We start from the raw sequence: 21,556 nt of genomic DNA, 5'->3' as shown, positions 1-21,556 counted from the left end.
TTGCATATCTGCTTATTTTTCTTTGTACTGCACTGTCTGGAAATATTCCTGGAAAATGTTGTAGTACCACTCTATTTTAGAGAGCCCTTATTACCAAGTTATTATATACAAATAAGTCACAATTACTTTGTTAATTCTCGAGATTAAGGTGGTAATTACATAGTAATAAACAGTAATTATACCAAGTAATAACTTAGTAATGTTAAGGAATTCTTCGTAATATTGTGGCAAATCTCTGGTATCTAGGTGGTATTTTGCCCTGACCTGAATCTTAACTCTTACCCTAAACCCCTGACCCTCATCATCATAACATTGTGGCAATTCTCTGGTAATTGGGGGGTATTAATTTCTTACAGATAACATTGTAATTTTCCCTTTATGTTGCTTGATAATTCCAAGTCAATTTCTTTATTTTGGCCCACGTAATTTAAGTGAGTCCTGCCTAAATAATTTTCAAGTGGATTAGTGGATTAGGGTAGGGTTGGTGCTGCGGTTCGGTGCAGGACTTGGACAGCAACGTGCCAATGCCATGCTGATGCATTCATGCTGGGTAAGGACACCTGTCATGCATTATTCATTTGCCAGTAAATTATCTAAATGGGCACCCTGCATGAAAATAGTAGTAAGGGGGTTAGGGTGAGAGGATTAGGGTACAATACCACCTATTTACTGGAGTTTTGCCTCAATATTCATTCATCTATTCATTCACTAAAAATCATCTTGCTTGGTAAAATGCCACCTTAGTACTAAGTCATTACCACCTTGTAGATAATTATACATAAAATTACTAGCTAAGAAGGGCCCACTAAAATAAAGTTTTACCCTCCATTCTTACCAATTCTTTATGCTTTGTGATCTTCACAGGTTCTCAGGTCTTCACTCATACTTTGTGAATAAGAGCCCGTCCTTCTGTACCATAACCAGCCCCCCTGCTTTCAGAAGAAACATCAAAATGGACAAAACAGTCAGTGTTCAGAGGGAAAAGTTTAGAATGAATCAGATTCAGGCTGTCTCAGGAGACGGCACTCACATTGTCAAAAAGCCACCCTTATTTGGTTCACTCTCAGAAACAGTGACGAAAGGCCAGAAAATCAAGGACAAAAGACAACATACAAAGAGTCATATAGCAAGATCAGTTAACGTTTCAAATCTGAAAGGCTCATTCCACAAGTCTGAAAACAAGAAAACTGAAGCTCAGCTTGAGAGGAATGGAAGGGAATCCACAACCATCATCAGTGCTAAAGCTAACAACCAGAGCATTCCTGTGGATGACAGAGTCCACTCTAAAGATCCTGGTCCCCCAAACTCAACAACTGTTGAGATTAGCCAAAGTTTTGAAGAAGGTGCTGCTGTCAAGGACTTGAAAGTAGAAATGCAAAATTCAACCACTGCATTGATTCCTGGCAAACCATCTGCAACAGGTGCCACTGGTCAGGAACAATCAGAAACTCTAACTTCTAAACCAACCACGGTGGAGGCCTTTCAACAGACATCCTTTCAGAAGGTGGTCATTGGTTCTACTGATAATGAAAATTTGAAACCTGTTGATGAAATGGACTATGAGCCAGTTGGTCCAGCAAATCAGGAAGTATTGTTAACAACTACAAAGTCCAAGAAGTCTACAGTTCGAGCAGATTCCGGTGTGGCTTTGAGCTCATCCAGCACAGAAGAGCTCCTGAGTCCAGTTGAAGGCCACATCTTTTTGAGCCCATCAAAGCCAGACTCAGCTTTGAGTCTGCGTCTTAGCCCAGTTGAGACAGAGATGTTAATGGGTGTGACTGATCAAGTATTTTGTCCTGTTGATCGAGACATTAGAAGTCCTGATTCACTGCTGAGTCCAGATATGTTCCTCAGCCCAAATGACTCTAACACATGTTTAAGTCCAAATTTTGCAGATGAAGATGAGGAGGCATGCCTGATTCCAGCCGAGGCAGAACTACTCGTTAGACCAGTTGAGAAATATGTTCTCACAACTAAAGAGGAAAGCCAGTCCCTGTCATTTAGTGGTGATCAAGCTTTGCCAGATGGCAACAGAAACAAAAGAGTCAGCATTACAGTGAGAGATGGTGACAGTGCGTGCTTTGGATCATTTGAAGACAACTCAGAGAATAGAACCAGAGTGAGTGGTTCAAATGTCAATGACAAACCAACATTTCAAGAAGTTGCAAGCCATCCAGGAGGTGTGGAGTTCAGCGACTCTGGTGAACGTAGTGCCATAGCAGACAAAGAGAAACAGCTTGGTTTTGGAGGCCTGTATCGAAGAAAGGCAGGAAATGAACGTTGTCCATCTAAAAGACCAGCTGGCACAGGGGACATCATGAATATCAGTGATGATGCAGATGCTGCTACAGCATCAGAGATACAGGGACGATTTAAGGGAGGAACTGGAGATTTGAAGGTTTATGGCAATGGTACAGGGAGTACAAGTAATCAAGTAAGCCAAGAAGGTCCATCAAGGGCCATGCTCCCAACAACAAGTCTACCAGAAACAGGGAGGTTTGGAAGAAAGGGAAGTGGAGAATGGATGGTTTATGGCAGTCTTGGTCGAAGTAACAGCCTGGACAATGACGTGCCCAGGGAAAGGAAAGAGGAGGGCCCATCAATGGGAGCAAACTCTGCAGCAGGCTTTGAAGACATGGGGAGATTTGGCAGCAAAAGGAGTGGAGATGGGATGGTTCAAACCAGCAGCCAGGCCGGCAGTGATGATTTACTCACAACAGAGAGAAGAGAAAGTCGCCCGTCAGCTCTGCAACTTGCGACAAGCCTACCAGAAACAGGGCGGTTTGGTAGGAGAGGAAGTGGGGAATGGATGGTGTATGGAAGTCTGGGACGCAGGAGCAGCCTTGATAGTGGTGCTAGCTTAGATGGGGAAGAGGAAGGCCCATCAGTGGCAACGACCCCTGCAACAGGCCCACAAGAAACAGGAAGATTCTACAGTGGAAGGAGTGGAGAGCGGGTCTTTTATAGTGGGAGCCTTGGGCACAAGAGTAGCCGATCTAGCACAAAGAATGAAGATGCCATGCTCCTTTCAACAAGTCCACCAGAGACAAGATTTTGTAGCAATAGAAGTGGGGAATGGATGGAGAACAGCAGCAGTGTTAGATATACTAGTAGCCAGGCTGGCAGTAATGCTATTCCCATTGCAGAAAGAAGAGAAAATCAACCCACAGCACTGCAACTGGCAACAAGCCCACCAGAAACAGGGAGGTTTGGCAGCAGAGGGAGTGGAGAGTGGAGGGTATATGGTGGAAGCACTGGACGTATAAGCAGCTGGGCTCGAAGCAGTAGCTTACCTAATGCTGACGGCAACGATGGCCCATTGACTGACATTCAACTATCAACAAGTCCACCTGCAATACCAATAACAGGAAGATTTGTCAGTGGGGGGAGTGGGGAGTGGAAGGTTTACGGTGGGAGTACTGGGCGTGTGAGTAGTTCTGGCAGCACGGATGGAGTCAGTGCAAATTGTCGACGTGTTATCAGCCCACCAAGTAGCCGATCAAGTAGTAGCCAAAGATTCAGTAGTGCTGGGAGTGGAGGGAGGCTCAGCTCGAGTAGTGTTGTTAGGCGAAGTAGTAGTGTAGGTAGTGGGGGAAGGCTCAGCGGCTCATCCGGGGGCAGATATTCTAGCACTGGCAGTGGTGAATTTAAGCCCGTTTACAGCTCGGCTAGCGGACGAAAGAGCAGTGCAGGGAGTGCCGGCTTTTCAGGTGGAGTGGCAAAGACCAGCAGTCAAAGGGCCCCAAGCCCCGGGGGGAGAATGAGCAGCAGCATGGGGGGTGGCGGTTGGCTGAGCAGTTCAACGGCAGGAGGGGATCCCATGAGTAGCTCTGGAAGTGGGTCTAAACTTAGCAGTACTGGTAGCAATGACAGAATCAGCAGTCAACCGGGCAGGCAGTTCAGTAACTCCTCTGGGTCAGGGAGAGCCAACAGCACAGGGGGGAGGGTCATCAGCAGTAGCAGCAGGTCAAACAGGAGCACCGGCAGCGGAGCAGGAAGCAGCAAGGAGAGAATCAGTGTTTGCAAGATGGCCGCGCTGTCAATCTCAGCAGCTAAGAGGGAGAAAAGTCGCGACAAAAAGAGCCAAACACAGAAATCACAACAGGCTGGAGGTGAGGACTCCGACTTTGTTTCAAATAGAAAAATAAAATCAACTTTAACACATTCTAAGCAATAACCACAATTTTTTCCTCACCTGCAGGTACATCTCCTCTCCTCCAGCGTTGGCTGAATGGAGGTGCTGGAGTCACTAGCGCTGATTCTGAAGGCCTTGATGACATTATGCGCCTCTGATTGCATAACTAGGAAATGGCCTGGCATCCCACTTAAAGGCTCAACACACCTGCAAAAGCTGGTTAACTGGCTGTTCTGGAATGGACGGATCCAAATCATGGATTTTATCAAGCTCATTTACTTGGGTAAAAGTACAAATATGTACCCAACAACACTCATCACAATAAGATACTTTAACAAAAAATGACATATAGTGAAAGTGTACAAACATGGTGTGATAAACACAAAATTACAATTCTCAAGTAAAGGGGTCTTATCTATGAAACAGTGTGTAAAATACAAACTAGAATTGCACATGTTTACATTTTACCATCAGGTCTGTTTTTTTTAGCTTACATACTTTGGCAAGAAGTGCCGCACGACAATTTCAGGACCTGTTTTGTTTGTACGCAACATTTATAAATGAAACCTCAGGTATGTAGAGTTGTACCTTTTCAAAATGTTGATTCAATTTCTTAAAGTCTTCCCACCAATAAAAAATGAAAAAAAAAAGTTGCTGTTTTTAACATATTTTGCTCTAGTATATCAATATTGTTTAGGAAAAGTTGCTTACAGTTATTGTTGAGGTTTTTTTTTTTTTTTTTTTTTTTTTTAAAGGAACTTACACTAAAAATCCCTGTTTTTGTTGGGTTACTTGCTCTACATATGATGTATGTAGGTGTGGTTCCAATGATTCATTGTTGCAGCATGTCTGTAAGGATGTACCAAACTAATATTTACTTAATATGAAGACCTTTTGGGAACTCTTGCGGGGCAGGGATCTTCCCTACTGGGCCTGGTTTTTCACAGTAGTAAATATCTAATTTGAATTTTGCAAAACCAGTGCAAAAATTCAAAGACACTGCCTACAGTAATCAAAAGAGCATGTAAAAGGTGTTCAATGCCCCTGTTTGCAATGCATTGCAGAGCAGACAGTACAGAAGCTGCCTTTCAGGTGTTAAAATTTATAACTATGCTGTCATTTTGGAAAAATTTGCCCCTTTCTGTTTGCAATTTTGGGAGCTGATACAGTTACTCCATCACTGATTTCCTTAACGTCTATACATATCTGTGCATATCTTTATATCTCGACAGTTGAATGTCCATTGGTGATATTGATTCTTGTGTTTAAACGTCTCATTATATGGTCTGTCCCTGTAAAATTAGGTTTGATTTGTACTTTCTGATCAGAAAATAAAGATTACAATAAATAGTTGTTTTATTGTAGCACATTTCATTAACTCATCTTAATGAACTTTATCTTGAGCGTATTTTTAATAATAGTTATATGATGATAATACTAATAGAAATACAATGACAACAATGATTATTTTAACAATATTTCTGGCAAAGCCTGTTCAATGCAATGTATATTTGCCATGTATTATTGCTTTGATGTGTGTTGTTTGTGTTTTCATGATGAAGAATCTTGGGCAGTAGAGTGTGTATTTCTCTAAAGTTGATCCATGGGAGCTGCTGGTCTCTGTGGTAAAACAGTATGTCCAATGCTGACCATGAGGTGATAACTTACAACACTGACGTGCACTACTAATTCTGCTATTACTTCTACATAAAGGCCACTTTTGGTTCACTGTTCATGGCTCTGCTTCAGTATCTGCTATAATTATTCTATTCACTAGACTTGTTTGCCAGTACAACTTTTATCTTTATAGCTTACTTTCTCTTTCGATTGTTGCCTCTATCTTGCTTTTCACGTAAATAGGTTGTTTACCAGAACTGTTTTTTATCTGTCCAAAAAGTCTGGGGAATTTCTGTCCAGACTTAAAACCAACAATCAGCTATTACAGTGACCACTACACTAACTACAGGAAGCTCGGAGTGACTAATCAGCAATTCTCAGTAAAAGCTGTCATCAGCGAGTGCTTCAGGTGTTGGACTTGAATCCCAATTGGGATTCCCCTCCCAGGTTCAAATCCTCCTCACAGTGTTGTAATATGGCTTGATTTATGAACCACACACATTTCTCTTAAAAGATTCCAAAAACACAATTGGCCACAGTTGCTGCATTTCCATTAACCTTTGAAATGCACAAAATCTAAATAGAATAAAAAACTGGAAATGGAAACACCTTTCATAAAACCTCTCAAATGTCACTGAAAAGTTTTTATGCTTACATGAGGTGTTTTTTCAGACGTTCCAATATAGAAATATACTGCAGAAGTTCAATAGAAACACTTTTTCCACAATTCCACGTCACAGGACGTAACATACTGTGTCACTTTACCAGTTCATGGTGCAGTATGTATGGACAGAAGAGAAGACCGAGACTTTTCTTAACATACTTACACACTTATATGTGGCTTTTACCATACATACAGACTTTGACTCTGAGCTATCACCTGTGCCTTCATCTTTTTTAAAAAATTGTCAAGGCAACACTGTAGATGTAATCATAACCGTACCGACATGCAACAAGTTTTGAGCGTCCATCTTACTTGCAGCGGAGTCTCGTGAGATGAGATTTTACGAGAATTCTGAGGCTCATGCCAAAAAGTCCTGCAATAGAAACACATAGAAGGTGCAATTGTGCTCAGTGGAAATTTTATAAATATTGCTTTTATTTTACAAAAGACTATGATGTCCACACTTTCCTGTGCGATTTGCACAAAGGTTACAGTAGAGCCACTGGCATGTAAAATGGAAATCTTCTGATCCGGCTCATTCAGTATGAAATTTAATTCTGAACTAGAGGGGTGTTTCATGTTGGTCCTCATTCGGCTCAGCATCCATATAAACACTTGATCTGATCACTTCTCCTGTTTGGGGGGATTTTTGTCTTACTGTGCTTGTCTGCCCCGCGTGACATGATGTCTTTCTACTTCCTTATTCTCCCCCTCTGAATAAACCACAGCAGTAGGCTGCTGAGCTTGCTGGTTAAACAGGGAAAGCACCAGAAAACGTCAGAACTGTCTACAGCACATGATAAAGGACAATTTTAAAGAAAAATAAAGTAGGAATAAAGATAACATAAAATATGGACATGACCAAGTAGACCAATCTTCTCTTTTTTTCTAAAAGATACAGGGGATTTCCAGCAACATTTGTTTCTGTTTCACTTTGAGTGTTATCATCTTTATCAAAATATATAAACCAAATCAGCCAATAGAAAACAAAGACGCCGTCAGTTCCACCTCCTGTTTTACTTCATAAGAATTCCATCTCTGCAGGTTAGACACAAACATTTTCCTAACACTAGACCCTGAGAGGCTCCAACACAGGTAAGATGGATAAAAGAAATAAAATTTTCAAATAATGACTTATCTTTCTTCACCTGAATAGCTATTTCATCAATATATTATGGCTCTCCTTAGTGGAAGCATTTTTTGCTCAGTTGGTAGATGTTGTTCTACTGTTTTGAAGTTCTTAACAAAAGTCAAGCCCCTTTTTCACAAATGCTGATTTGTGGTAAAATGCTGTTTGAAAAAACAATTTCGTAGTGGCATCAATAATACTGCCCTACCTTTAGTTTGATCCTATGGATAGATTATTTATTTTCTGTCATGTTTGATAAAACACACACCTCAGGTTTCTCCAAATATTCTCAAAAATGCCTCTTTAATGAAAATGAAACTGAAAGAAGCCACAGAGTTCTGTTTGTTATAAGTGACTTTTATATGCTCACTAACCTGTTCAGCTGCCTTAAAGAAGCAACAAGTGCTAAATACTGCAGTGATTTTTGATGTAAAATCATTTTTACAATAGTTGTATTGAGATGACTATATTAGGTTGTAGAGGGGACCCCACTATACACCGGGGAAATCCAAGTGATGAGAATTTGGTTGTGGCATAAATTGGCGGTGGCCTGTGGTCTGAAACACACCTAATTTATGACAATAAAATAGGTTGTTGACCAGATTATTGTCTTTTACCATCATGCTTAGAATGTAATTAAAACAAAACAAAACAAAACAAAACAAAAACCTGGCATCTTTATTAAAAGGCCAGTATTCACAATGAGAGGCAATTCTTCACAGTGTCTATAGTAGGGATTCATATAAAGTCACAATGTCCAACTTATGATCCTGACTTTAAGATCTATTATTTAAATTAATGCTGCACTGCACCAGTGTTTATTTCATTGACTAAAAATGTTTGTTGACAGCCTTTTCTTACATGACAAATACTAGACTAAGACTAACAAAAACAGATCTGTGATGACTAAAACTGACAAAAAGTAAATTTAGTTTTCGTAAAAATGACTAAAACTAGACTAAATGTAATTTAGTTTTCATCTGAAATTCAAAATCCATGATATTTCTCACACTGCATGTAAATCTGTCCAAAAACAATGCATCTGTATCCACTCTGCCTCTCAGCTGTAGAAAGCAGGGACCCCAGGTTTGGCAGGGTGGATTGAACACACTACTGTGATGTTAGGTGTGGAGGTGTGTTGAACCCAAAGGCAGACGAGGATGACAAGCTTTAACAGCTTTATTGACAATAATAAGGTGCAGGAAGGGGAGGGAATCCATGAGTCCAGAGTAGTGAGAGAGTGCGCTGGGTTTGGGGCTGTCGTGAGGAAGGAGTGAGGCACTGGAAAAGAAGAGGAGAGTCACGGTTAAAACACTGGTCACAAAACGTTCACTGGAAAATTACTCGAAATGATCCTGAGTGTGAGCCTGAGCAAGTCGAAGTACCACTGTGAGAGGAAATCAGTTTTCTGGCGCTGAGGCATGAGGCTGAAGCCTTCTTCAAGCAGAGCTTAACTGGAGATCAGTCTCAGGTGTGGGTGATCAGCCTCAGCGCCGCGGAAAAGGGAGCACCTCAAGAAGGTGGTGCTCTCATTTGATTGACAGTGGGCGGGCCTTTAGGTCGATCCAAAGTTCAGTTCGGCCGCAGTTTCAATATGGAAGCCTCCATGGATTGGCTTCAACAACCGTTTGAGTCCGCCTGTTGTAAGCAGACGACTGATGTCACACGGGGTTTGTCCAATTCTTTCTACAGTCTGTGTGTGAAATGCAGCTGTGAGTGTCAATTATCATTGCAATACATTACCGCCATCTACTGGAACAGAGTGGGAATAGATAGAACTGCTGCAAAACCTTCCCTTCAAAATAAAAGCACTGCATGCATTTTATTATATAATTTTTTTCCCCCAGGCAAAGGTCCGCGACCCACTGAAAACGGGTCCGCGACCCAAAAGTGGGTTGTGACCCACCAGTTAAGAACCACTGGTCTAAACCATGACTTAGAGGTAGGAGCCAGCTACAAAGTGGTTTGTGTAGTTAATATTTTTATATATTATGAAATATGTTTGTTCATTTATTTGGATGGCCATTAGCTTCAGCAATCACTGGAAGCTATTCAAGATTTTTTATTGTCAATTTTCTTAAATGGTGGCCATACAAAGAACAAAAAAACATTTCCCTCTTACCAACAAATAAACAAGAACAATGCAGACGTAAAAAAAAAAATAGAGATAGTATTATTTACAAAATAAGATAAAGAAAAATAAAGACAAATGGAATTATTCTATTTGAAACAACCTATATACATACAGCATAATCAACTTGCAGGTTTTAGTGCAATGTGATAGCAGCTTGTTGAGCTGTGCAAAATGGTAGAAAAGGTGCAAAAACAAGATTATAGATGATACTGCATTGAGACCACAGTGAGACGGGGTTAGAGGGGAGGTGGGGTGGATATGGGTTGGATATATATTCTTCCTTGGGTCACTGTTTACATTGTGACAATAAAATTTACAGAATCACACTGACATTGTTTATCACAATTCAAAGATATTACACACAACAAACACCTAAACCAAAAAAAATACCATATATAATTAATGAGATTAAAAAAAGAATAAATAAAAAGAAATGACACACAATGCAAAATAAAAACAAAAGAGACATTACACAAAGGAACTGTAAGTGAATTCCATTCTTACATTGCACTGATCTTGGTTTTTGCTTTAGGTGAAATAAAAAAACCTCCAACAGCATGCCTTGTTGGATAATGGTGTACATCTGAGCTAAAGGAGAGATTTTTGTACAAATTAAAATGGTTTACTTCTTACAAATGTTTTGTAAGAAACCATCAATGAATAAAATAATCTATTTCTAACTTCAAACCATGAGAGGTTTTTATAAACTTTGCTGACATTTCATAAATAAACAAGGTCTGAATTATGTTAGCATGTTTAAAAAGCTTCTGCTGTTAAAATACACAGTATGTTTTCTATCAGTTGATTAACTATTCATCCATGATAATGTGCTTTTAGAAAAAAACATTACTTTCAAGTTTTGTCAACAATAATTTATGATCAATATCAAAAGCAGCAGAAAAATCAGACTTCACAACTTTTCCTCTATAGCTGTGAATCAGTCATCAACCATTTGAGTCAAGGCAGTGGCTGTGGAAATTTTTTTCAGTATGCATGCTGAAAATTTGAAATCAAGTCACAGACTAATTGGTTTGATGTTCTAACCAGTGGAAGGCTTTTTTTTTTTTTTTTTTTTTTTTTTGGTACTGGCACCACTTCTGAAGTTTTCCATGGCTGAAATCAAACAAGAATTAACAGTGATTTATAATATGAGCAACTATAGAAGCACTTATTGATTTATTGATACTACGGGCTTAACCAACCTGTAATCCATATTATCGATTCCCAGTGTTTTTTTTAATTCATAAGAAGCAATCAATTTACAGAACACTAACGTTATTACATTCAAAGCTACAAGTATGTGTGTTTTTACTGTGTTGCTTAGTTAGTTTATTTTAGTTATAAAATAATTATTGAGATGTCTTTTGGTTTTGTACAGAATTCACCTTCATTTTCTAAATATGATATGCAGGAGTGCATGTACAAAATGACTACATTGTTTGATATTACTTGTTGCAAATTGGATTGACTTCTTCTATGAGCTGTCATATTTTTAAAGTGCAATGAAAATTTAAGAGGTATTATTTTCTATTATTTTTTCAATGCAAGCAGATGCTACAATGGCTGGTATTCAGCAAATGCCGAACTATTTTAGCTTAACTGCAGTACATGACATAATCACATGAAATTCATGGGGTTATTCTGTGAGGCTGATGCATTTACTCTGGAGTTTGATAACACTGGCATTAATACATTGATGTGTTCACACTGACACAAATTATAAAAATTGTTATCAGTACAATTATTAGAATTTTTAAGCCTAAATAAATATCTATCAATAAATTAATCTAGATTATTTAAAAACTTTATATTTATTGACAATGCAAATCTTTTTTTAATAAATCCTAAAATCAAAATATGGCTCAGTGGATTTTTTTCCCCACTTTGGTCTTCATACCTTAATTCAGATGAGAAAAACACTTCTAAAGAGTAAACCATAAAGAGCCTGAGAGAAGAGACTGCTTCTTCTTAGACAGAAAGACAGAGAATAGATGCTTTCAGGCTTTGAAAAGGTAGAATAAAGAATCACTGACTAAAGAAATGATGAATCCAGGACATGAGCCATACAACTCCAAGTGGACGATGATTGTTAAGCATTTTGCAAAAAGCTCACAGTGCACTGCTTTATTTGGGCAAATACAATATCCCTGATGTGTGTCTGTCTTTATTTTAGATCCTGACCTCTCATTGCTGATCACATCATGGATGCTGCTGAAGAACTTGTTGACAAGATCCACTTTTTAGCTGATCTGCAGAAAGAATGTGCTGGTGAATTTATTCTGCTAGCCGCTGAGCTTGAGCAGCAGAGACTGGGTGTTAATAAAACACTTGTGGCTGGAAGTGTTGTGTCTGTAGTTGGCTCTGCTGCACTGTTAACAGCAGCATTCTGCACAGGAGGCACAATAGTCCCTCTCCTGGCTGTCACAGGCAAAACTGCTTCATTACTGGGTTTGAGTATCAATGTGGGTTCAGAGGTTGTAGATGCTGTCACCTCAGAAGAGTCCAAGAAAGAGGCAAAGATTTCAGAGAAGCTCAGGAGATGTGAAAAAGAAATCCAGGCACTTATGGAGGAACTGGCAATGGAAGCTGAGCGCTTAAAAGTTTCTCGCGAAGAGTATGTAACAGATCGAATCCTAAGAGCCATGGCAAGGCGCTATGGGCTGAAGGTAGATGTGAATGTCAGCTTCCTGAAATTGGTAGCAAACTTTGTAAAATCAGACCTTTTTTTGGGTACATGTTTTCGTCTAGCAGGCTCATTTGTTTATAAGTTAGTTTTAAAATTCTTACCAAAAACGGCACCTGCAGGGAGAAAAGCAATCTCTAAGGTGGTGAAGTCTTCAGTGGCATCCACAGCATCGAAACAAGCCATGAAGGCAGCTGGATCAAAAGCTTCAGGAAAGGCACTCAAATATGTAAGTACCAGTCTAACAAATAAGCGTATATTAAAATGAATGTTCACATGATTAAGAAAAAAGCTTATCTCCACGTCAGTCAGAAGGACAACCCAAAAACATGATGCCTCTAGCCCTGATTAACACCAGTGTGAAGGCATAATTATCTTAAACAAAACTAGTTGACAGCAAGAAGATGAATTTGAGGATTTTTTGAGCACTTGTTCTTCTGAAACCAAACTCATGTTAACTATGTCTGTGTGTGTGTTAAATAAGTCACAGTGTGATGACAAAATCTCTTTTATTAATTACTGTTGTTTATCTCTGCTGACAGGCCACACGTGGAGCTTTAGGAATTCTGTTCTCAGGCTCTGAGCTGATTTACAACTGTGCTACTGTAAGCAACTGTGAGACAGAGAGCAGTAAGAGGTTCAGGGAGATGGCTACAGAGCTGACGACATCCTCTGGAAACATTAAGAAAGAACTTGCTGCACTTGAGTAAGTCTGAATATCAACATCCTCTAATGGTGATACAAACTTTTATCTGACCTTAATTTCTCTGTCAGTCCTACGGTCTCTGGCAAACCTTCAATGAAATAATGCAAGAAGCCCGAACAAATGACCATGCCACTCTAATCTCTTCCTCAAGAAGAAATTCCAGAATTTTATTTGACATCATTAATAACATGGTTTCCCCACCACTTTCCACATCATCAAATTTTAATTCTGATGATTGCAATATTTTTTTTATCCTACTTTGTTCAAAAAGTAGAGGATCTAAGGTCCAATTTGGTACACACCCCTCAACCACCTAGTGAGAGCTCCTTTCAAGCTACTGTCACTCTGGACTCTTTCCACCCTATAACATTACAAGATTTGATGGATTTGATAGGCAAAACAAATGTTCCTCTTCCCCCCTGGATATCATTCCAGCTACTCTGTTTTTAAAAGTCTTGCCTGTTATCACTCCTGTGGTTTTAACCATCATAAATGCTTTAATATTCCCAGGATGTGTCCCCCCATATTTCAACCCATTCTAAAGAAAGCCAGTTTAGATCCATCTCTACCCATGAATTATAGGCCAAAATCCAAACTTCCTTTTTTCTCCAAAGTCCTGTAGGAGACAGTGGCAAATCAATTGTTAGCTTGGTTGGAGACATGCATTATATTTGGCAAGTTTCAGTCTGATTTTAGGAAAAGGATTTCTACTGAGACTTCTTTTTTGAGGGGATCAAATGAGATTTTAATGTCGTGTGATACAGGGGATTGTTCAGTGTTGATTCTCCTTCATATAAGCTCCGCTTTTGACACTGTTGACGAGTGTTGTAGTACTCGAGAACGGTCTTGATGGAAAATTCCAAAGTCCAGACAGTCTGAGACAAGACCGAGTAAAAATGCTCTTGAGTCCGAGAAAGACACTCAAATTGTGGTCTAGAGACCAGTCTCAAGACCAAGACCGGTCAAGACCAGCAATGATTTGCTATTCTTTGTCTTCATTAATGTGATAATAAGGAGAGATACTTACTAAAACAACAAATAGCCACACCTGCAAAAACTCAGACATCAGAAATACCTCTAAACTCTTCCTTTAGGCCTCATTCACCTGACTAATCTAGATAAACATCTCATTTTCAGATATCTAAACTTATATTTAAATGATTTGTCAGTAGCTTTTCAATACATGCAAGGATTTATTTTTTTTACAAGAAGTTAGTTGAACAAATTTGTTAAGAGTTAAGATTTTTGCATGTTGTGCTTTGAAAGAGTTGCAGACAGCTTCTTCATATCTGTGAAATCTGTTAAAAGGAAAACTAAAATTATAGAGGGAATCCTCTTTAACTGTTCAACCTTGTCATGGTTTTTTAAAATTGATTTTTATGGTCTTATCTCGGTCTCAGCTTGTCTCAATCTCAATCTTGACTCGGTCTCGACCCTCAGAGGTCTTGGTCTTGTTTTGGTCTTGTTGCACTCTGGTCTCGGGCAAGTCTTGGTCTCGAGTAGTGTGGTCTTGAGTACAACACTATTGTTGACCATTGTATAATGGAAAAAAGGCTTCATGATTGAGTTGGCATTCCAGGCACAGCATTAGAAGGGTTTTCATCCTATCTTTTTAACTGAACATTTTCAGTGATTTTTAATGATTGTGTCTCAGAGTCCTCTCCACTGTCATGTGGGGTACCACAGGACTCTGTCCTGGGGCCCTTGCTTTTTCCTCTTTATCTGATGCCCCTTGGAAAAAAAAAATACAGAGTTTTAACATAAATTATCATCTATATGCAGATGATCTACAACTCATTTTCACATTCAAGTCCAGTGACCCTTCAAAGCTGTCCAGCCTTCTTGAGTGTACACATTTTAAAAAGTTCTGGATAGCTGACAATCACTTACAGCTCAATGATGATAAAACTGAGGTTTTAGTTGTTGCACAGGAAAAGATTACTAGTCATGTTTCTGTTGAGTCTCAGTTTAACAGTAAATAGTAAGTTACACAGAGGTATCACTAACTTATTTTTGCTGTTACATTATAACTTATTGTGCATTAATGGAAGTTACCTAAACAATGTATGCTATCCATAAGATAGGCAAGTCAGAACATTAAAAAAATTGATGGTTATTTACATGTCAAAAAATGTTGTTCATAGAAAAATAAGTACAAAACATTCTACCTCTGAGTGAGAAACATGATCAAAAATAGATTTTTTAAATCATTTTTCTATTAAAAATAAAGAAGAAAGAAATAGAAATGCCTCGTAGAAATTATTCTCTTGGTAAACAGACCTGCTCCTATTTAGTGAGACAACTGTGGTGGTATTGCTTAAAACTTTGAAAAGAATTAGACTGAAATGTCTGTTTTAACTTCCTCCAACAGAAAAATGTGCAAGGAGCTGGCAGAAGTGAGGGACTCCATCGGAAACAGCAACAGGAGCTCCAAGGAAAAACAGACACTGATGGAGTTTGCACTGAAACACTGCAAAGACAACACTGTGCAGAAATGGCTGAAGGAAAATTCAGAGTCCAGAGCTTTCTTCAAACTTGTTGACATGTTTTGTTTCCTACACGAGGAAATCAATAAGAAAAGAACGAAGATAGACAAAGAGAACATTGACATCACCTTTCTTGCACATGGATGCATTAAAGAGTCCATGATCCAAGCCAGCTGTCTGCTCCCTCTGCCCACAATCGAAGATGTGATCCTCTATTCTCCATGGAACTGCCTTCTCATAGCTGATGCTGCATATGCTATCGCCACAGGACGCATAGAGCCTCAGCACAGGATCTTTGGCTGTAGAAAACATAAAGGCTGTGAAATTCCAGATAAAGACCACCAGCCCACCAACCTACACAACCACTGGAACTCAATGAAGAAGGCGGGAGCCCAGAAGATCCCAAACATCCATGTAAGTCCCCTGACTACAGACGATGGCGCGTGGAAACGGGTTGTTGAACTACAAGTTCAACAAGGTCAACCTGGGAGGAACCGTATCCTTGTTCCGTACATGCTGCCAGGAGAGACTGGTTCTTCAGACACAATCCCATTCTATGTTGTGACTCTGGCCCTATCTATGGTGCTCCACTTCTCCAGTTTGAAAGCCACTGTCCACCTCGCTGCCTGTCTGGGTAGAGCTACAACACTGTCTGATCAAGATTACCTGGACGAGCAGTACTGCTACACTATTGACGGCACATTCATGACATCATTGCTGAAAATGTTGAATAATAATGACCTCAGTGGATTCTTTAAAGCTCTGACTCATTGTTAAACTCTTTTCACATATGCACACAACTTCTGAAAAGTTCTTGGATTTCCCAGAGCTGAACTACATGTGTGAACACAAACAGTTGAAGTTTTCATTATTTAGCCCCCAACATTTTTTGGCATGAAGTCCTGTGAGCTGATGTGTTAAGTGGCCTTAAAAATATTCCCAAAATTAACCAAAGATAAAACACAGTCCTAAAATGATCTCCATGCACATCATTTGACTTCCTCAGTATTCTTGCCAGAATGTTCTCGGCTCAGTTGCTGGTATTGTGATCTTGTTAAACTGTGTGTAACACTGATGTGAAAGAAAAAAGAGACGCCATTATCATATATTGTAATTCTGTTTGTTTAGTGTTTTTTTTTTTTTTTTTACAAGTGTAAAGATGAAAACACTGTTAGACCTGTTTTTTTTTTTTTTATTGAGATCATTTTGCTATCGATGTTGTACAGAATGCAGAGAAAGGTTTCTTTATCTTCACCAATCAAGTATGTTTTTCCATTTAATTTTGTTTTTCAATCCATTTTAATGTACATTTATTTTCAGTCAGGAACACTCTCATTTTGCATCAAAAAATGTTCTCTGGGTTAGTCAAGCAGCATGCTTTGAATTTCCAGTGATACATTTATGACAAGGTAAACTGAATACAATCAAATGAGTTCATAAGCAATTAATCCATAGTAGCTTGAATCTGAATTTGAGGGTGTAACAAGCTTTATGCTTTAAAGGAGGAGGCTGGGGTGGAGGAGGTTAACTTACCCAGCAGCAGTGTGGTGCATCAGCATTAATGCAAGCAGGGATTAGTGAGAAGTATTTAAATACGCCGCTGTGTTGAGAGAAAGAGCTGTGATTGGCTGTGGGAGCTGGGAGGCGATAATCAGGATCAGCTGGCCGTCAGCTGGGTGTATGACCACTTTGTCCTCCATGTTCCCACGCTAGGCTTCATTTTTGTTGCTACTCTCCTATGGCTGGATTTTATAAAACTTTTACAGTAATGGATAAAACTAAAAAGAAGGGGTAAAAAAGTGAAATAAAAGTACTGAATGATTAATAATTCAATTAAAATGATAGTTTTTTTGTCAGTGACATAAATGTAATGTAGCCTTCGCTGTGAAAAAGTCTATATTGTTTTTTTGGTGTTTAAATATTATATTTGTACGCTTTGTTTTACATTTCTACTGCTATTGAAAGTGTAGGGTTTTTTCTAATCAGTGATTATCTTTGTCCAAATTTAAGATTAGTTTAGCTTAAACTAGTTGATTTATGTTTTCTCCGGAGGTGCTGATTTCTGATGTGTTCTCTTCATTTTTTTCTCACAATATGCAGATGGTTTTTGAGATTGTATCATTCACTTAAATCTTATAAAATCATCTTTCTGAAATTTATCCTGGACCTGTCATCTTTACCATGACATTCTTCTTCATGATCTCTTATTTGCCCAGATTATGTGCCAGTCTAGAACTTGTTTTTCTTTTTACAGTTGTTAAAGTTAAACTTTAATTTTGAAAATACATATCAGAAAAAAAAGCATTGGAGTTTTCAACTTTTGGCTTCTTTTATCTGCTCCTCTTTTACACCATAAACATGAAAAGAAATATTTGTGTTTTTATTATTTGTCAGAAAATCAGAAAGTTTTGGGATAAGGTCAAAATAGAACATTCTGTTTTGGATTTGAAATAATAATTATTAAAGTCAATAATGTTACATCCATCCAGCAGGAGGCAGAGAAGTTGAAAAAGAGTCTGTTTAGAAATATTAGAAATACACAGAACATACAAGAGCTCTTTGGTGTATTGATGTCATCCTCACTCTGGCCACTAGGGTGCAGCAGAGTCATAGTTCTGCTGACACATTTACTTGCCTTGCTCACAGACAGCTGATATGGAGACATGGAAACAGCTGGATTTATTTTGTGTAATGTTAACAAGCCAATGTAATAAGACAGAGTACAGACACTGAAATCTTGTGCACCACAAACATGGGTGCACAATGGGAACAATCGAGGGTCAAAAAGAAGTAGCTTTATATATTATTCAAACAGTCCTTAGATTTAACAATGGTATTTATACTACTCTCAAACTATGTACTGCAACAATAGTGCCTAAAAAGTATTTGCACTATTCTTCAAAGATCATCGAGCTATGCAAACGTTGGGCCTTAGGCCTCCAACAATACTGCCAAATGTCTCAGAACTGAGAACAAGCTTATCTACTCTGTTTCCTTAATGTTCAGTCAAATACTTCCTGAAATTTGTCGCCCAGGAAAAAACATCTGAATGTACCCGAGTCAATGGAAGTCATAATCATTTGGAATGAGCATCCAGGAAGAAAAACGCTGTTATCTGACATCCAGAATTCACTGTGGCTTAAAAGCTTAATCAGCTTAGTGCTGTTGATTGTGCTGAGGATGTTGCATGTAAACTTGTGTGGGGTTTATTTATGTGCTGTTGTGTTATTTATCATAACTGTGTTTGCACAGACTCTCTGAGGCCTTACCAGTTTGGTGCAGAGTCAAGTGCATTTTAGAGACAAATCCAGGCTCTAAACTCTAAATACCATGATATCTGCAACACCAGAAGTTTGAGAGACCCTTAACTGGTTAAGTTTTATCTCTATTGTCTCCCCTCAAAACTTTGTGCAGCTCATTGTTTCTTGTGACACAAATAATAGCTGATATTGTCATGAATACCTGAAACCAGGGGCGTAGCTAGGGATTTTGGGCCCCCAGAAAGAATATTACACATAAACTTATGTCCATGTGTTGACCTGTCAAAGAGGGGAAAGGTGCCCAGAGACCTGTGACTAATGTAGATCTATTTTAGACTAAATAAAGCTTTAAACCTCTGATCTCATACAGTTTCCTCAATATGTGTTTTATGATTCTGAAGCTTATTTAAAATAGATAAACTAATAAAAATTCCAACCACTTATTCTGTCACTGCTGTAGTAAAACCCACAGCTCAAATATGATGCAGCACAGCTACTATACTTCTAAACTACATTTAGGCTATAATATTTATATTTATTTATAGGTACTATGTGAAGAACACAGAGACAGAGGTATACAGGAGTGACTGCTGATGTACAAACAAAAATAAAGAAGAAAAATCCTCAATCTAATGAAGAGTAGTGAAAAGTTTATTTGTTTTATTATTGTTTTCATTTTTATTTTTTGTGGGATAAAGCACTGAGTTGTGAAGGCACATGACAGTTAATATGAGCTATCTTACAAATAGGCCATAACCAGTGGTCAGAATACAAATCTAGAAAAATCCTCACCAATAACTAAACTGTAACGTAGACTAATGAAACCTGTCCACAGTGAGATGTGATTTACTGTATCAGCTGTTGTCAGGAGAAGTGCAGACTCACACAGCATGCAGACAGAGATAGTTAACATCCAGAAAGTATAAATAATTGTTTCTGATCATTTCTTTATGTCTCATTAAAACACCAGACTATAAACTGGAGTGTGACATCTTCTCTGAGACCTAATGTGATTAAACAGTGAAAACATCAGCTGACAGCAGCACGAGTCAGCTGTCAGACTCATTATTTAATGATATCATATGCTTTATGATTCTATATGCTGATGGTCTCTGTATAAATGCAGAGCATCAGTTAAACTTGTACAAAGATCACTGATGAGTCAGTGAACTGGTTGGCAGCTAGGTGGTAAGTTAGTAGACTTGTTGGCTTGAGGACTGATTTGTTGGTAGGGTAGATGATTGGCTGGTTGGTTTATCTGAGAACCGTTGGTTAGCAGAGATGTTTGTCCTCATACTGCCTGGCTGGCAGCATGACTGGTTTGAGATCTTGATGGGTTAGAAGAGTGGATAATCGGCTGCCTGATTGGTTTGCAAATAAACTGGTTTACATACCACCACTACTGTTACTGCTACAGCAAAAACAATTAGCAAGCTCAGATAACCAATCAGGAGAACTGAAGGAATTCATTTTGGACTCACTGAAGGGAACAGTATGAGCTGCGATGGCCGAGTGGTTAAGGCGTTGGACTTGAAATCCAATGGGGTTTCCCCGCGCAGGTTCGAACCCTGCTCGCAGCGTTTCAACTTGGGGATTTATTTAATTTATAGGTTTGATGTGGTCCTCTTAAAAAAGAAATTCCAATGAATTAAATGGCACAGTAACAACCCTGCACACTCTGAGAAGCTCCTTCTGTCTGTGCCAAAGTCAAAGCATGCCTTTCAGTCTTTGTAAGTTCACACTTTCCCGTGCACCTTGCACAATGGTTACTGATTGGTTAACTGGTTTGGCAGGTTTCTGGTAGGTAGGCTGACTTGTTGGCTTGAGAACTGAGAGGTTAGAGTGGACAGTCAGCAGAATTGGTTTGCAAATCAACTCTTTTATAGAGCACCACCAAATTTCTGCTACAGCTTCTGGAAAGGCCTAATTTGCTGTTACATCTAATGTTACATTTTCTTCACTTACTACAACAGTGTTAACTCCTACTTTTCAATATTAAGAACAATGCTCTGATGAGAAAACAATAAGCAAGCTCAGAGAGACTAATCAGGAGAACTGGGGGAATTCCTGCTAGGCGGGGAGGGACTGTATCACATATGAGCTGTGATGGCTGAGTGGTTAAGGCGTTGGACTTGAAATCTAAATGGGTTTTCCCTGCGCAGGTTCAAGTTCTCCTTGCAGTGTAGTGATGTCTTCAGTTTCAATGACATAAATGGTCTTACTGACAGACTTCAGGAGTTCTTCTGTCAGATCATGATGTACTCTTGGGCTCTTAGGGGTACTACTGAAGTCTGAAGGAGTCCTTTGGAAAGTTTTTATACGTTTACACTTTCCTGTGCAGTGCAAGTTGCACAGAGGTTACAGTAGACCCACTGACATTCAAATGCTATCACTCATGTCGTTCTTACAGTGACTGTGGATCTTTAGGTTGAGTCGGAATTCTTTCAATCAGAAGGTCTTGGGTTCAGTCCTGAGTTCCTGCAGTTACATGCCCTTGGGCAAGACTCAGTTTGATCTCACTGCTTCGTCAGTGGCATTTAGATTTATATGGAAAGTCACAAACAATCAGTGTTTCAGTACATCCCCCCACTAAACTCCATTCTCTCTCTGTGTGTCTCTATCTCTCCCATGATGGGAGATGCCAGAGAAAAAGGTTGTAATGATATCAGACTTGTAAAAATAAGCAATATAAAACTATACGGCTGTCTTTGATTTAAAAGAAACTTCCATGGTGAGTTAATT

The 21,556-nt window shown here is 39.0% G+C and overlaps 1 protein-coding gene and 1 non-coding gene across 2 annotated transcripts; both read left to right on the top strand.

Annotated features, from left to right (window-relative positions):
* The first annotated feature begins 7,473 nt into the window (after window positions 1-7,473).
* Window positions 7,474-17,691, top strand: LOC121503743. The gene is made up of 4 exons (XM_041778285.1): window positions 7,474-7,511; window positions 11,853-12,591; window positions 12,905-13,068; window positions 15,440-17,691. Exons 2-4 carry the CDS (start codon window positions 11,881-11,883, stop codon window positions 16,329-16,331), a joined length of 1,767 nt encoding a protein of 588 aa, XP_041634219.1. The 5' UTR covers window positions 7,474-7,511; window positions 11,853-11,880; the 3' UTR covers window positions 16,332-17,691.
* Window positions 17,692-20,312: 2,621 nt separating this feature from the next.
* On the top strand, window positions 20,313-20,394 carry trnas-uga. The gene has a single exon. It is a non-coding gene; the product is annotated as a tRNA-Ser (tRNA).
* Window positions 20,395-21,556: the final 1,162 nt, after the last annotated feature.

Source organism: Cheilinus undulatus, linkage group 21, assembly GCF_018320785.1.
Source record: "Cheilinus undulatus linkage group 21, ASM1832078v1, whole genome shotgun sequence".
In the NCBI taxonomy this organism is placed as follows: Eukaryota; Metazoa; Chordata; class Actinopteri; order Labriformes; family Labridae; genus Cheilinus; species Cheilinus undulatus.
The sequence above is the reverse complement of the archived record's forward strand: the minus strand, read 5'-3'. Positions and strand labels throughout refer to the sequence as shown.